Source organism: Gigantopelta aegis, chromosome 2 (genome assembly GCF_016097555.1).
Source record: "Gigantopelta aegis isolate Gae_Host chromosome 2, Gae_host_genome, whole genome shotgun sequence".
NCBI classification, from domain to species: Eukaryota; Metazoa; Mollusca; class Gastropoda; order Neomphalida; family Peltospiridae; genus Gigantopelta; species Gigantopelta aegis.
The window spans coordinates 19,908,970-19,925,731 of record NC_054700.1 but is presented as its reverse complement, the minus strand read 5'-3'; the positions used below and the strand labels follow the sequence as shown (position 1 = coordinate 19,925,731).

The following is a 16,762-nucleotide window of genomic DNA, read 5'->3' as shown; positions in this document are numbered from 1 at the left end:
AAACGATTCTCGAGCACATTAAAACATTTTAAAGTCGGTGTCTAAATTATTAATGAGAAAGAAGGAATTTAGCAGCCTCTAAAACCGGTTTTGGTTTTTTTTATTCTAGCCACTACTACAGCTCAATTATACCGGAATAAAAACGTTTCGTTCTAAAATGCTGACTTTTAGTACTAAGTGAATATTTTGTAAAAACAACAACTAATTAGATTTGGTGAAACATTATTTAATCATTGGCTTCTATGGAAACGAAAGTTTAGCCCGAGGGAAGAAATCTCAAGATGACAATAAAAAAAATAGGCTGCATATCAAATTAATTATTTAAAAAATACATAATATTTATTTTTAAATGTTATATTCGGTTCCGTGGCGTGCTAGATATTAATAATCCTAGACCAAAAAACCAAAAAAAACCCAAGAAACCCCCCCCCCCCCCCCCAAAAGGTGACAATCTTGGGTTACCTGTCATTGTTAAGTAGTGTCCAACCAACAATGTTTTTTAATGTCTAAATGAACACTTTTAATACATTTTCCTTGTATAAATAATATATTCTTGGCCACTGGAGTGAATTAGCCAGTTTTTGCACGGTGCTAGATTAAAGGGACATTCCTGCTGCATGATTAAGATGTTATCGACTAACAGAGACTTTTTAACGATTGTAATTACATATCAAATATATTTTTCTGCATAAAATATTAGTGGCTGTATATTAAATGTGTTTCTGATCGTTCTACTATTTGTACTAGGATAAATTTCATTTTATTTTCTAAAAAAAAAAAATTCGTGCGTACGAAATTATTTGAAGACAAAATCTAGTTTTGTCTTCTTACAAATATTAAGATAGCCAGAAACACATTGAAAATACAGACACTGATATTCTAAACAAGAAAATATATTTAAGATGTAAGTTTAATCGTAGAAATATTTTATTGTTCGGAAACATCTTACAATGCAGCAAACTCAGGAATGTCCCTTTAATAGAATCTATCACCGTTGTGAAGTATAGATAAGGCAATTCCAACCCGAGGGACAAAATGTTCTTTGTGAGGGCTGAGGTTTACCGAGGCCCTTACAAAAACATTTTGTCCCGACCATTGATTCTTTTTCTTGCCCATTTAATTACAGTAACAAAACATTAATTTTGTTAGTTACGGTATGTTTATTGTAGAACGATTCATAAACATTTCATCTACAAACTCACTGCTTAACGACACCACTAGAACACATTGGTTAATTAATCTTTTATATGCTTTTTTCCCACAGACAGAAAAGCACATACCACGGCCTTTGACCAGTTGCCGTGCACTGGTTGGAACGAGAAAAAACAATCAGTTGAATGGATCCACCGAGGTTGTTCAATCCTGCGACGCAGGCACCTCAAGCGAGCATTCATCAGACTGAGCTGAATCCCACTCCGAAAATGGGATTAATTACATGTGGATTATCAAACAATTCTAAAACCTTACGTCGTTCTTAATTCAATGGAGCATTTGGCACAAAGGAAAAAAAAAGAGAAAGAAATGTTTTATGTCATGACACACTGAACACATTGTATTTACGGTTATATGGCGTCAGACATACGGCTAAGGACCACACAAATATTGAGAGAGGAAACCCGCTGTCGCCATTTCATGGGCTACTCTTTTCAATTAGCAGCAAGGGATCTTTTATATGCACCATCCCACAGACATGGCAGTATATACCACTGCTTTTGATATACCAGTAGTGGTGCACTGGCTGGAACGAGAAATAGCCCAATAGGCCCACCGACGGGGATCGATCCCACACCGACCGCGCATCGAGCGAGCGCCTTATCACTGGGCTATTTCCCGACCCTTGACACAAAGAATGATGAAAGAAAATACATAACTATGTATATATATATATATATATATATATATATATATATATATATATATATATATATATATATATATATATATATATATATATATATATTATCTGACTGAAATGAAAACGTTTTCGCAAGGAAAATCAATTTTCTGTATGTCGACGGACGGACGGACGAACGGACAGATTGACAAACGAAGAGGAAACCTATAGTCCTGTCCTGTTGGACCCGTAGGGAATTGATAAAGTAATGTAATGGAAAAAACCCCAGCCTGTACTGACCTTTTCATTGTATAATCTCCTGGAAGTGTCGAAAGACTGTATTAGGGTAGTCGTGTGAGCCAAGAAAAGTGCATAGCAGGTGGCTCCACTGAGCATGCTCAGTATGGTGAGCCATGTATCTGACATGTTCTGTGGCGGAAACCGCCCGTACCCGATGCATAGCATATGAGATAAAGCTTTAAATAAAGCCCACGTGTACTGCTGGGCCCATTGAGCATCCTGCAATAGTAACATAAAACTAGAGTCAATCCTGCAATGACGACATGCAACAGTTGTCAATTTATCAATAGTGATATCAAACAGTAAATCATTCTGCTATCCTTCGATAATAGCATGAACTAGTAATCAATACTACAGCAGTAATATGCGATAGTGAACCATTGCGTGTCATCCTTCAATAGCAGCATGAAAAAAGTAGTCAATCCTGCAATAGTAACACGAATAAATATTATGAAATAGTGGTATGAAATAGTAAACCATCCTACATCCTGCAATAATAACACGAAACGGTAGAATAATCTACAATAGTAACATGAAATAGTGAATCACTATTTCATCCTGCATTTAGTGACATAAAAAGTGGTCAATCCTGCAACAGTGCTACGAAATAGTGAACCATTCAACCATCGTGTAATAGTAACATGAAAATGATGGTTATACAGTAATAAAGATATGAAACAGTTAACAATTTTACAAACCTGAAATAATAACATGAACAAGTGGTCAATCTTGCAATAGTGAGATAGTGAACCATTATTCTACCATCATGCAATAGTAACATAAACTAGTGGCAAATCCTTCAATATTGATACGAAGTAGTAGTCAATTGTGCACTAATAATACAGAAGAGCGAACAATTGAACCATCCTGTCGTGCTACAGTAGAACTACGAAATAATGGAAATTCAGCAATAGTATTATGAAAGTAAAAGCTATCCAGAAATAATAACATATAAAATATTATTCCTGCAATATTAATATTATATATTATATATATATATATATATATATATATATATATATATATATATATATATATATATATATATATATATATATATATATATATATATATTTATATATATATTATCAATACTATTGCAACTGTAATAAGAAAGTTCGAAAGCTTACAATAGTAATAATATACCGCACAATGCTACAAGAGTAATTTAAGATACTGAGTAATCGTGTAACTGAAATAAGACATACTAAACAATTCTGCAACAGTAGCATATAATTCTGAGCAATCGTGGATATGTAATACTGAACAACTTAATAATAGTAATATGAATAATTGAGCGATAGTAATATGGAAAACTGAACAATCCTACAACGGTAATATCCAAAGTAGAACACATGTATAACTGTAACAAATTATTAATCCTGAAATAGTAATATATAATTTCAATCCTAATATACCAGCAACCTGCAATAGTATTTAGAAGAACTATCGCTGAGATAACACAACAGTACATTGAAAACCTGGTCCCCGTTCCACGAAAGAATTGTAGCTAAGGTTAATTGTAGCTAAGGTTAATTGTAGCTAAGGTTAATTGTAATGACTTTTTCTTCTTCTTTTTTTTAGTGACTTAAGGTGAGTTTTACAACTGGCACCGTAAACTTTATAGCCGTTCCACAAAGCAACCTTACGGTAGCCGTAAGTGCCCCTTTAATGATTAAAATATTATTTACAAAGAAGTACAAATTAGTTAAATAATAAATTGGTTACCGACTTTTCGGAACGTCTTCATTGGTATCGGACATCCATGAAGTAATTGTCTCAGTTTGTGTGCTAAGCGAAAATTGCCGAATGCACAAGACATGAGAGTTATTTCCCGTATCTTCGTGTGAAGGTCGTATGGCCTAGAATGTTTTTCATGGAATGCCGAGTTTCATAAAAGGTATTTGGTATGTATTAGATCTACTTTTACACAATACATTAGTATTTTTCTTTAAAAATTATCAAATCATCATCTAACTGCCATTTGATATCTACGTTAGTGGCTTACTACTGCCTCGTACCCATTGTAAATTTCCATAGTAATTTACGACGATAGTAAGCTACGCCGCATCGTGGAACGGGCTGGCGATCGTAGACAAAAATGAAGGTCGCGATGGTAGGTATTTACGGCGATAGTAGTGCTTAGATAGCTTCGTGGAACGGGGCTCTGAACGATAGACGACAACATTGCGAAAGTAAGATAACATTTTAAATCAGCAATAGCAGTATGAAAATGGGAACATTCTTGTACTAGTAATATTGAAAAAGGAAGAGTTCTGCAATAGCAATACCAAATATTAATTTTGTAAAAGCAAATTTGACACAGATCATTTACACCTTTGAGTGTTGACTTGTTAAGTTTTGTACAAGAAAAAACTATCGCATGCAATAACAGTAATTTACACAAGAGACAGAAAAATGCGGGAAGAAGATAGGTCGTTTGCGGCATTGACGTGGAAATTTATTTTACAAATAAAATATATAATGGCCTACTGAAGACAGAATTGCTCTCATCGCTGCTATAAGACGTTTTTCAAACACCTAGTTACTAGTAGTTAAAATTAACCAAACTGTTTTTCAATTCCCGAGCGAGAGCGAGGGGTATCAAACAATTTCCAAACGAGTTTCATAGATTTCGTATGTTATAATGTTATAATTTATTTATTATCCACAAAGTGTGCTTTATAGCAGACGTTAAATATGATTGTAATCGCTTCATAATCAAGATTAATAAAATTCAGCGATATCCATTACAGTGACGCGAAATGATATCAATAGCATAGTCGAGACGATATACTACTATAGCAACTCCAGTAACGTCAGATGTGTTCTATAACAGTTTTCAATGTATTACAATAGCCCTGGCTATACAGATAGAGTGGACAATGCGATATTTATGTGACCGTTTATTGTAGACCATATGGGTGATTGATATATATATATATATATATATATATATATATATATATATATATATATATATATATATATATAGTCTGTTAGACTATTTGCTAGGTCAACTCTCACATGACCTTACCCTCATGCTTTGCAAGTGCAAACCAAAACGAAATTCCTGTGTAAAAGAGTCAACACTTGGCTTACCTGCAGTTCCTCTATGGATACCCAGCAATCCTTGGGGAAGTCCTGGAGCATTGGCACAAGAAACTGGAGGCACCCGTTCCAGTGACCGAGCAGAAACATCAAACAGATTAGATTGAATATCCGCATAAACTTGCCGGCTATTGCTAAAAACTGTGAATAAAATGGGATCCTCAGCGAAAGGAGCAAACACGTATGAGGCTACATAAGATGCAACACAAAAGCTTTTAGCAACATCTATTAGCTGATGTTTGGTGTTTGAACTGGAGATGCTACTGTTGTAGAATGCAATTTGACTGCAGCGAAATTGGAGTTGTCTTCGAAGTGCGAGTGTTGTTGTTAGTGTTGTTGGTTGGGAAGGGACGGGGAGGGGGGGGGGGGGTCTGTGTTTGTGTGCAGGTTTGTACAGTACACAGGTGTACGTACGTGTGTGTGTGTGTGTGTGTGTACGTGTGTGTGTTTGTACGTGTGTACGTGTGTGTGTGTGTGTGTGTGTGTACGTGTGTGTGTGTTTGTACGTGTGTGTGTGTACGTGTGTGTGTGTGTGTGTGTGTGTTTGTACGTGTGTGTGTGTTTGTACGTGTGTGTGTGTGTACGTGTGTGTGTGTTTGTACGCGCGCGTGTGTGTGTATGTGTGTGTGTGTGTGTTTGTACGTGTGTGTGTGTGTGTACGTGTGTGTGTTTGTACGTGTGTGTGTGTGTGCACGTGTGTGTGTGTGTGTACGTGTGTGTGTGTGTGTTTGTACGTGTGTGTGTGTGTGTGTACGTGTGTGTGTGTTTGTACGCGCGTGAGTGTGTGTGTGTGTGTGTACGTATGTGTGTGTGTGTGTGTACGTGTGTGTGTTTGTACGCGCACATGTGTGTGTGCGTGTGTGTGTGTGTATGTGTACGTGTGTGTGTGTGTGTGTGTGTATGTGTGCGTGTGTGTGTGTGCGTGTGTGTTTGTGTGTGTGTGTTTGTACGTGTGTGTGTGTGTACGTGTGTGTGTTTGTACGTGTGTGTGTGTTTGTACGTGTGTGTGTGTGTGTACGTGTGTGTGTGTTTGTACGCGCGCGCGCGCGTGTGTGTGTGTGTGTGTTTGGACGTGTGTGTGTGTGTGTACGTGTGTGTGTGTGTGTACGCGCGTGTGTGTGTGTGTGTGTGTGTGTACGTGTGTGTGTGTGTGTGTGTGTGTGTGTGTGTGTGTGTGTGTGAGGGATTGTGTGGATATTGCTGTATAAAGATGTTTAACAATTAAATGTATTTTAGTGTTACAAGCTTTAGTGATGGTGAACGTATTCTGTCAATTATTCTGTATTCAAGTAACTGATCAACGTCTGTAGATATGTTTGATTAAAGATATATAAAATATAAATATAAAAATATAAAATGAAAGCATGTGTTTAACAGGTGAATATTCAAAGAAGAAAATACTGGAGATTGTTTAATTCATTCATATTCGTTAATTAAGTCTGCCTTCATTCATTAGTTCTTCTAAATCTTGTCCACATGCATGTGTTTAATTGTATACAGACATGCATAAACACTTTAAAATAGTTGATTTTTAATTTTTATCAGTCATATTATATATGTGCTTTGGGTAACAGTAAACATTATGAGTAGTTTTTGACATAGATAAATAATGCTATGTCAAGACACTGGATGTATTAGTGTATCGTTGTGGCGTAGGAATGTTAACATCAGCTAGTAGACTGGTATATGCAAACTCAGTGCCTACACTATTAACGTCTGCAACAGATGCGGAGCAAATATTCAAAAGTGGTTACTTTGCTCTAATATGCGTAAACAAAAAAACAAGATCTATTTTTCTATAATGTGATGCGCCAAATGTGACAGTTGCAAACTACATGTAGAACAATTTGGGTTGGATTATTTTTTGTGTGAACGCAAGGTGCAGTTATTGAACTAACAAAGCATTACATTAACAAAAAGTAGTTTTTAAAATTGATGTGAATTAGCAGTAATTTCCACACAAGGTTAGCACACAATGTATTATTATTATTATTATTTATGAAAATAAAAATTTGTTTAATAAATATATTTAGTACAGGAACAATAAAAATCTAAAAAAAATTCATATTTGTATTTTAGTTTGATTTAAAGTCACAGACCCTAGTTTCAACCCGTGGAAATGGACACTAACGTTTTTAATCGACAAACATGTGACACATTTGGATGACATTACAACAGAGCGAAACAAAGGTTTGTGACGTTTAAATGGAGAAATAACCTTAAAACCAGATTAGAGCTCGTCTCCATAACCGTTACTTCTCAGAGGTAAGTGCGTTTTTAAAAAATAAGAAAAATACTTTCATGGTATTATAAACACAAAGATAACCAGAAACACTTGGACAATCTAAACAATAAAATTTAAGTAACATCTGATTTCAGTTATCAAAAAATTATTTTAATTAATACTGAACAATACGCAATAATGTTTAAAAACTAGAGTCTGTCGCTTTAAAAACAAATACACAAATAACCAAAACAAAACTAATGTGGCTGGTCGTGTGGACAGTACTTTCTTCACATCAAATTTAAAGTGGCAAGCTACCTTTTAAGACAGAAGCATTCTAAGATCGACTGTACATGTACGTGCTTATACGTTTACCCTCCCTATGAAATAGGTAGACTTGCCAGTCTAAGTAATTTACCCCCACCTCTTCCCATTGCTGCACGTAGCGCACGAGTCGGGATAGTCGGAGGAGGCGTAGCAAACTGAGAAGTTTTGCCAGTCGAAGCATTCGCAGTGCACGACCTGTTGAGAAATCGTAGCCATTATTAATACAGTTCACGTCTGCAATTCAATAATAAGAGAAATGAAATTACAAATATGAATAATAAATTTCGAAATACTGATAGATGATTTTAAAGATGTTCTATAGATGTTGCATAATGGCGACTTCACCGCCAAAAATATGTATTAATGTTTGTTTTAAAATGAGAAATTTATACCTTCAAGGGTATGGACATACAAGTTACATTAAAGTTATTTCTTTTACTATTAGAATTTAAAAACTAATTAAAGGATAATAGACAGGAAATGTACGGTATCACAGTCTTACATGTTTTTGCACTCAATGTCTACCAATAATTATTTTGATTAATTTAAAAAAAGAAAACAAAATGAAGTCCATGTGATGCGTATTATAATTTTGATACTGTCAAATTAATTTTTATTGATATTATTTATTTAGTGTTTTAAAATATTTTATTGATTTTTAATGGATAAAGTACATCGAGTTGTCGTGTATGCGTCAGACTTCTTACAGCAAACACAGAATAATTTAGGGTGGTCTCACAACCACTTTTAAGACGACATGATTATTTATAGAAATGTCAATAAAATTACTATTATAATTTACAACAATATGAGAAAAGACAGAATATCAACTATCTATAGTCTTCTAGAAATCTGCAAACACACTATCTGGAGCAGTGGAAATGGAAATAGTACGACTAATACTTATATACTAAATGAAATATGTATACAAAACAAATCCACCTGCATGCACAGACATCTTGTGTAAAACTAACAACTTTTGAAATGCCATTCATGCAATAAAGTTTTGAAACAACATCACAAAGCTCAAAATATATAGGGTGCAATAACCAAAATGGACCCAGGTTTGTTTTTTGTGTTTTTGGTTGTTAGGATGTTTTTTGTAAAAACATTAATCAGCTGGGGGTTTTGTTTAGTTTTTTATGTGGGTTTTTTTTAATAAAAAAATTGTCTTTAAGTTAATAGCTAAACGGGAAACGTATTTAGTAAAATAACAATCGACGCGTGTTTATGTGGCCGCAATTAGCTATTAAACAGTCCAAGCTATGTCTTGCATTTTCAAAATGTATTTACTGTCAACCATCTTGCCACGTGCATATTGCAAACTAGTCTTCTTATGTCGTTGTGCAACATCCCGAGTGTTAATAAAGTCTTGTCTTGTCTACATAAGCACAGTCATATTATATATTTTCATGATCAACATAGGTTTCACATTTAGTCAAATGATTTAGTAACTTCACAATCATATAGTGCAATGGGTTGTTCCAAACATATTCAGTGAATTGCGGTTTTGGTTTACTAGAAACATATAAAACGAAGTCTAGATGGCACAAATCAGTTGAATGCTGAGCAATGACATCTATTTCATATCCGTAAAGAAATGAAAATAGTCAGATGGTATTAGATGACAGTCTTGGATATATTCGGAGGGGACATCCCGGGTATTGTAAACCATATTGTGTCATTGTATTTAGAGACCATGTCCATTCATTATTCAACCATTTATTTATATAATAATTTAGGGATTATAATAGAAAATGTAAGTGGTCGCAGAATAAAACAACACTTTATGACTAAAACCGCACCGCTTGTTACACGTTATGTGTTTTAAAAGCTAATTGGCACTTTACTTCATGAGATCAAAAGAAAAAAAAATCTTAGATATAAACATCAAGCTAACGTCCTTTGAAACTGACTACCTAAATCTAGATATGCCCTAACCTAATTAGCTAAGATAGCCTGCTACATTAAGTTGTTGCCTGTAGAAAAAACTCGAAACAGTGTATATTTTTGAAACAGTTATGACAGTGCACTGCGCGTATGATTGTAAATAATAATAATAATAATAATAATAATAATAATAATAATAATAAATAATAATAGTAATAATAATAATAATTGATAATGATAATAACGATAATGATAATGATAACAATAATAATAATGGTAATGATAATAATAATAATAATAATAATAATTTATCATTAGTATATAATTAAAATTAATAAATAAGATTATTTATTTATTCATTCATTCATTCATTCATTCATTCATTCATTTCTTTATTGTCATCTTAGAATAAAACTATATTTTGCTTCTAGATCATTCGGTGCAAATTGCTATCCCACACGCAGTGTTAGTGCAGAACACAATAATGCAGTCAAAGATTTATTGCAATACACGTGAATCAGAAGACACAAATAAATAAAAAATAAATATAAAATATATTATTTCCATAGAGATGTTTAAAGAAATTCTCAGTTATATCAGTTCCTGGTATACGGTTGTGTTTCAGTAAGCTAACCTGCTTATTACCACACTAAGACAAATGTAAATACAGTTTTAGTAACCTAATAGCACAACACAAATGTAAATACAGCCTTCGTAATGTAGCAGAGACGTTAATCGGTGCACGTGTACTAAGTTAATGCCACAAGGAAGTTATTTTAATGTGTACGTACAGATATTTTATGCACGATATATACAATTTCAGAATTTAGTTAAAGTAATTAAAAACTAAAATGTTCTGTTGTATATGATTGACTACATTTAAAAACAGAGCACAGTGTTAAATATTAATAATTTATTAAACAAAAACATAATATGAAATCTGAACGACAAAAACAAAACAACGTTATCCGTGGTCAAGACCGTATATCTGCACAATGCAGAATCGAATGAGTATTTAACAAAATAGCGGTTGATTCCATGAATCTCTATATAGTGGCTCGTCTAGAGGTCGGCCATTCGTGAGGGCATTCTTTACTGGATAACAAATACATAATTTTCACTACTCCCAGACTAGTTTACTCAGCACTGTAAAGATTTTGCCGACCAATTAAACGTTTAAAACTAGCTTGTCTCTAAGGTCGCCAACGGACTGAGGTAAGTTTAAATTCAAATGACGGCAGCCTCATAACAATTAGTGGGCCATAATTTAAATGTATTACTAAAACGTACGCCATAGAGTTAACGTTTGTTTTTGTGTAATGGCACCACTAGAGCACATTAATTTATTAATCATCGGCTATTGGATGTCAAACATTTAGTAATTTTGACATATAGTCTTAGAGGGGAAACCCGCTAAATCTGTTTCATTAGCAAGGGATATTTTATATGCACTATCCCACAGACAGGATAGCACATACCACGGTATTTGATATACAAGTCGTGGTGCACTGGCTGGGACGAGAAATAGCCCATTGGACCCACCGACGGGGATCGATCCCAGACCGACCGCGTATGAAGCGGGCGCTATACCAATGGGATACACCACGCCCCCGTATGCCTTAAAGAGTGTCATAACCATTCTGCATTTAGAATGGCATTCTGCCAATATTCATACAAGTGCAAAATGCACATGCAATTGGTAAGTTTGTCCTGATCAAATTAGAAACATCATGGAAACAGAACAGGAAATGACCCCAGTGCTTCCGGTTACACTCTTGTACTTCCGTTTTCTATTAGGTCAAGCCAATTAACGTTACGCAACAAAGTGCAACAGCTGTTTAATTAAATTTTGTTTTAATTTACATCTGTCACTTCGTGAATGACATATTCAAGATTTTTCCGGTATATAATGTAGCAAAAGTAAAGATAGTATTTGGTCGCCAGGATCGTGGATTTTAAAACATAAATGCAAAATGATTAATTGGATATACTGATAAACACATTTTCTATATTACAGGATGGTGTTGCAATATGGATGTTATCTTTCACTTGTATTATGTTTCACACACAAAAACATGATGTGTGTATTGCACACATGCTCCTAGCAGTGAAATATATTAATTTACGGAAGTTGTACATTCTATGTGTACAAATACCACGGACAAGTGACGATTAAAAATAATGTGTATATGCATGTTCACCTCCCCGGTGTACGTGATTTGTTGTGATTGTAAAAGCGGAAATGTTAGACATGAAACGTCTCAAATTCATAGTTTGTTACGTAAGCTAGTTCCACGCGTGTTCCATCTAAACACATTTCAATTAATAACGGACCTCTGCTGTTATGTTTCATCGCTTTGTTAAAGTCACTAAGTCTACTTTTCTATGTACCTTCTTCTACCGTTTCGAATAAAATGCGTTTGGAGCCATTACAAACATGTGATTTCCAAAAGTGATTATTTAAAAAAACCGTTAGAAATAGTGCGTAAGATATCGGTTAAAAGAACGAAATATCCCAATAGTCATGATCAGTGACCTTAATACTATACTCCCCACCAAAAAATAAGCAACTTAAAGTTGTTTTAATATAGCATCTCTCCATCTATATGTCGACTTATTTGAACAATATCAACAACGTATGAATGAATGAATGTTTAACGACACCCCAGCACGAAACATACATGGTCTATTGGGTGTCAAACTATGGTAATGATAACAAATAAGGTGGTGATCAACATCAATATAAAAATTCAAGATTTAAATAAAAACAGTGTAAAGAACTGTGCAAAAATACAAATATCACAGATAGATACTGACTCGAAGAAAACAAGGGGATTTGTGCTGTATTGGCCATTCTCAAAGAGAATGTTACACCCCTGCACCACGGTGAGGTTACAGCACGCGTATCATACAAACATGTCTGTGCCAAAATACCCCAAAATGTAAGTACGATAAATTGTACAAGAACGGGAATGGCCTATTTCAGAATTACAACAGCAATAACAAAATATCAAGTCGATCATAAATTGCTTTAAAGACATATCTTCACAGACCACTGACCTATTTAATGGTCTAACAAAGTATTACCTGAACAAAAATAATTTGATTTGTCCCTAAATGTACTTTATTCAATCATCTTTATAACCACCATATTCTATTTATTAATGATATTTTGTAAAAATAACTGAATTATGGCAATGGTCCATAATTCAAAAACTAAAATTGCCGAGAGGGTTGGCATGGATTTCACTCCATCATGGTTCAGTTAAGGTGATGCAATACCTAGATTTGGTTTCCAACAATTAATGTAATTTTTATTTATTATCCATTTTAGAGAAATAAGGTCCTGAAATCCGTGACAGTATGCCTTTAAAGGTTGACTTTATAATACAGTTATGAACTATAAGCTGTATGATTTAAATACATTTACTGTATACTCTGTATTGTCAATAATGAATAAATAGAGGATACGTCACGAGTATGTTTTAATATGTAAAATATCAACCGAGTCTATATTAATCGGTATTTGTCGTGGTTCTGTCGCCGCAATCGGTAATATAACGTCATCACGATTAGCACGAATACATTTGACGTCACGCATTTTAACTAAATATTTGAAAACGTTACGCTCAGGTACACAGGTCTTGTTGACGTGTAAGCAAATGACCCATCCACAGCAGCACATTACCTAGAGACCTTGCAAATTTGCATACTATTATTAACCGGGTTAATTCACTAAATTATTACATGGGTTGATGACATGGATATCATGGGTAAGTTATAGGATAAAATGTGTTATTCCTATTTTCCATTTTACAAAAGCGATGTAAACTGTCTTACAAACTACCTACGCTAGACTTTTCAAGTTTTATCCGAAAACAATGACGCCTTATACGTGAAGTCATTTTCATGTTGTCGGTACATACTCTATACAGCAAATCAAACAAATTAGGTCACTATTCAAGAGATTTAACCGTGGGTCCTGTTTCCTTTTAGCCAAAAAGCAATTTTAATGCAGGATTTACAATATTTGTTTTATAAAATTGAAATAGCTTTTATAGGAAATGAAAACAAATGTAAGGTAATTTTCTGGTATTTGACTTCAACTTCGTATTTTGGTCTGATTTTAACTGTACCTTTTTTATAAAGTTAACCTTTCATTTGTTTGTTTTGGTTTATTTTTGGCAGCGGTGGGATATAGCAACAATTTAGCGACAACTGCATCAAAAATCAATATGAAATAATGTGGTAGCTATTTTCATGAAATACGCTGTTGGATCATTTGAGCAATTCGCAAATAAGAAGATATTCATAGACATTCAATTCATTTGACAAAAATAGTCATTGAAGTCTTTATTGGCTATTCATGGTCACTATCCTTAGCATTTGTCTTAAAACATGGTACCTGCATGCCTAATACATACTAATGGATACTTTCTAGACCTTTAGTCAAAATATGGTGGGTTTTTTAATGTATGATGTTCCATAAAGGAAAACAAAATCATTTATTTGTTAAATTTTTTCATATATTACTCATTGACACAAAAATAGCATGTGACACCATATGTATTAAAAGAAAGAAAGAAATGTTTTATTTAACGACGCACTCAACACATTTTATTTACGGTTATATGGCGTCAGACATATGGTTACGGACCACACATATTGAGAGAGGAAACCCGCTGTCGCCACTTCATGGGCTACTCTTTTCGATTAGCAGCAAGGGATCTTTTATATGCACCATCCCACGAACAGGGTAGTACATACCACGGCCTTTGATACACCAGTCGTGGTGCACTGGCTCCATATATATTAGGTCGTACAACAAGATATAGTAATCCATTCGCATATAAGGAAATATATATTTTTAAATGCACTAACCATGTTGTTATATAACAATGAACTGAAAGAACTAAGGGAGATGTAGTAAATAAATATAATCATGGGAATGTAACACATTACATGATCCAGTTAAACACAAAATAGCATTTTAAACTGGGCTAAAAAAGGGATATTTTTTTTTCAATGGGGGAGGGTGGGGAGGGAGAGAACGAGGCAGATGCACAGACCTCCTCTGGGTACGATATTAACTGTATTATTGTATATTTAATGGCTTTTGTGAGGTTCAGTAACTGAATGCAACAGATGAAAATACCAGAATATTTATCAGAAGGGCAAAACCTTTTTTTTTTTTTTTTTTTTTGGCAAAACCATTTATTTATTTTTCATTTATAACTAGAGATCGTTCAGGTATATAAAAGAAATTAATTAAACTTTTAAAAAATGCTTCCTCAATACAAATATCACATTTCAGGTTAGCCATCATCAGTACGTTTCTTTAATATTGTATACGTAAAAGTGATTTTTAAAACTTGCAACCTTTCATCTAAAGTCGCACAGTCTCAGCATTTTTGGAAAAGAAAATGTCCAGGTATATGAACTTAAATAGTGTTAAAGACATTGTCGTTGACAATTTATAATCGTTCTTCAAACAATTCCCAATTTTGGCCAATTAATCAGCTAAATATCTTATTCTACATAACGTTCTACTAAATAACATTTAAGTTATTTAATAACATTTGGTTATGAAAAATAATTGATCAATTCTGAAACAGGAAAACAATTCATAATTCACTCGTTGATTTAATTGGTTTAAAAAAAAACAATAATAAAAAAAAAAAACTTTAAAGACTTTACGTTCCAGAAAGATAAATTTAGTGCAAACCTTTTTTAATCATGGAATTAGAAAAAGTAATCTAAACAGTTGTGTATAAGCTATTCCGACTACAGTATTAATTTATAATTACCTATAGAAAAAACCCATGCAATAATGAAAACAAAAGTACAAAATGCTACATCGTATTTTGCGAAATGTAACCAAAAGGTGCCTGCGTGTTAGCCTAACTAATTGTTCTACAAGCGATGGCATTACCTAGGAGTTTTTGTCTATGCTAACTAATGAAATAAGCACTCATCCTGGTCTAGGCTTGTTGAAGGAATGCATCCAAGATAGCAAGGCGACCATTCTCCCATTTTGGCACTTTATTACTCAGAACTTCGAATAACAGAAACCCTTCTATGTACAAGAAAATCAGAACGATAATCAAGATTTCAATCAGAAACATTTTTGTGTCCCTTGAACAGTAACGTGTGACCTTTGGTAAAGTTTAAAGTATTAAACGCGTTAATTCCAGTTATTCAAACCCTACAATAATAAAGAGAAATAGAAAAATAGTAAGATATAAAATAGAAAAATAGTAAGATATATATATATATATATATATATATATATATATATATATATATATATATATATATATATATGTTCAATAAAAAAACACAAATAATACAAATAAAATAAATTTAAAACAATAATAATATAAATTAAAAGGAAAGAAACTAATTAGTGGGTTGTACCCAAATTGTGTTGTGTGTGTATTTTGTATATATAGTTAACTTTGCAAAACAGCTTTTCATTTTAACTTTATTTTGATCAATAAATGTACGAAATCAGAAGACAATGATGACTAAAGTAAGTTGTGTTTTTTGTGGGGGATTTTTGTGTCCGTGTCTGTTAAACGTATATTTCGATAACGTTTTGGACTAAAATAATTATATCCCAGTAATCAGTATAATCCTGATCGCCCAAGACAGACCGCAGCCTAAAAGGACAGTAACACTATTATTGTTTGGCGTTCTTTTCTTTTAACCTGCGTAAAACCGGTCCTACGCTGATGTATTAAAATGACAGTTAGGAATAAAATTTAATGTATTATAATAAATGCTATAAAAATATATATTCGAATGTCTATTGGTAATGCATATTTAAAAATTTTAATGTTAAGTATAAATGTTAAAAGAAAATATGTTAAGTAAAAACATATATAGACAATCGTACATATATTATAATGTGCAGTGAGAAAGATAAAATAATAATAATAAACTCAAATAGCTTACTTATTAATATTTTTCCTAAATGACATTATATTCGTGTAATTATTTTAAAATATAACTTTTGCTTTTTGCTCTCTAGTTTCCGAGTGCTTAGTAATAATATCTTTAATGTCATTAATATT

The 16,762-nt window shown here is 33.3% G+C and overlaps 1 protein-coding gene across 2 annotated transcripts in view; it reads right to left on the bottom strand.

The window, feature by feature from the left end:
• Window positions 1–16,762, bottom strand: part of LOC121382512 (potassium voltage-gated channel subfamily H member 7-like) — a 163,611-nt gene that overhangs the window by 10,227 nt on the left and 136,622 nt on the right. For both annotated transcript variants that reach the window (XM_041511983.1, XM_041511984.1), the window contains exons 5-7: window positions 7,894–7,991; window positions 5,237–5,386; window positions 2,135–2,353 (exon numbers count right to left, since the gene is read on the bottom strand). In XM_041511983.1, coding sequence (XP_041367917.1) covers window positions 2,135–2,353; window positions 5,237–5,386; window positions 7,894–7,991 — 467 coding nt within the window. The remainder of the gene's footprint in view (window positions 1–2,134; window positions 2,354–5,236; window positions 5,387–7,893; window positions 7,992–16,762) is intronic.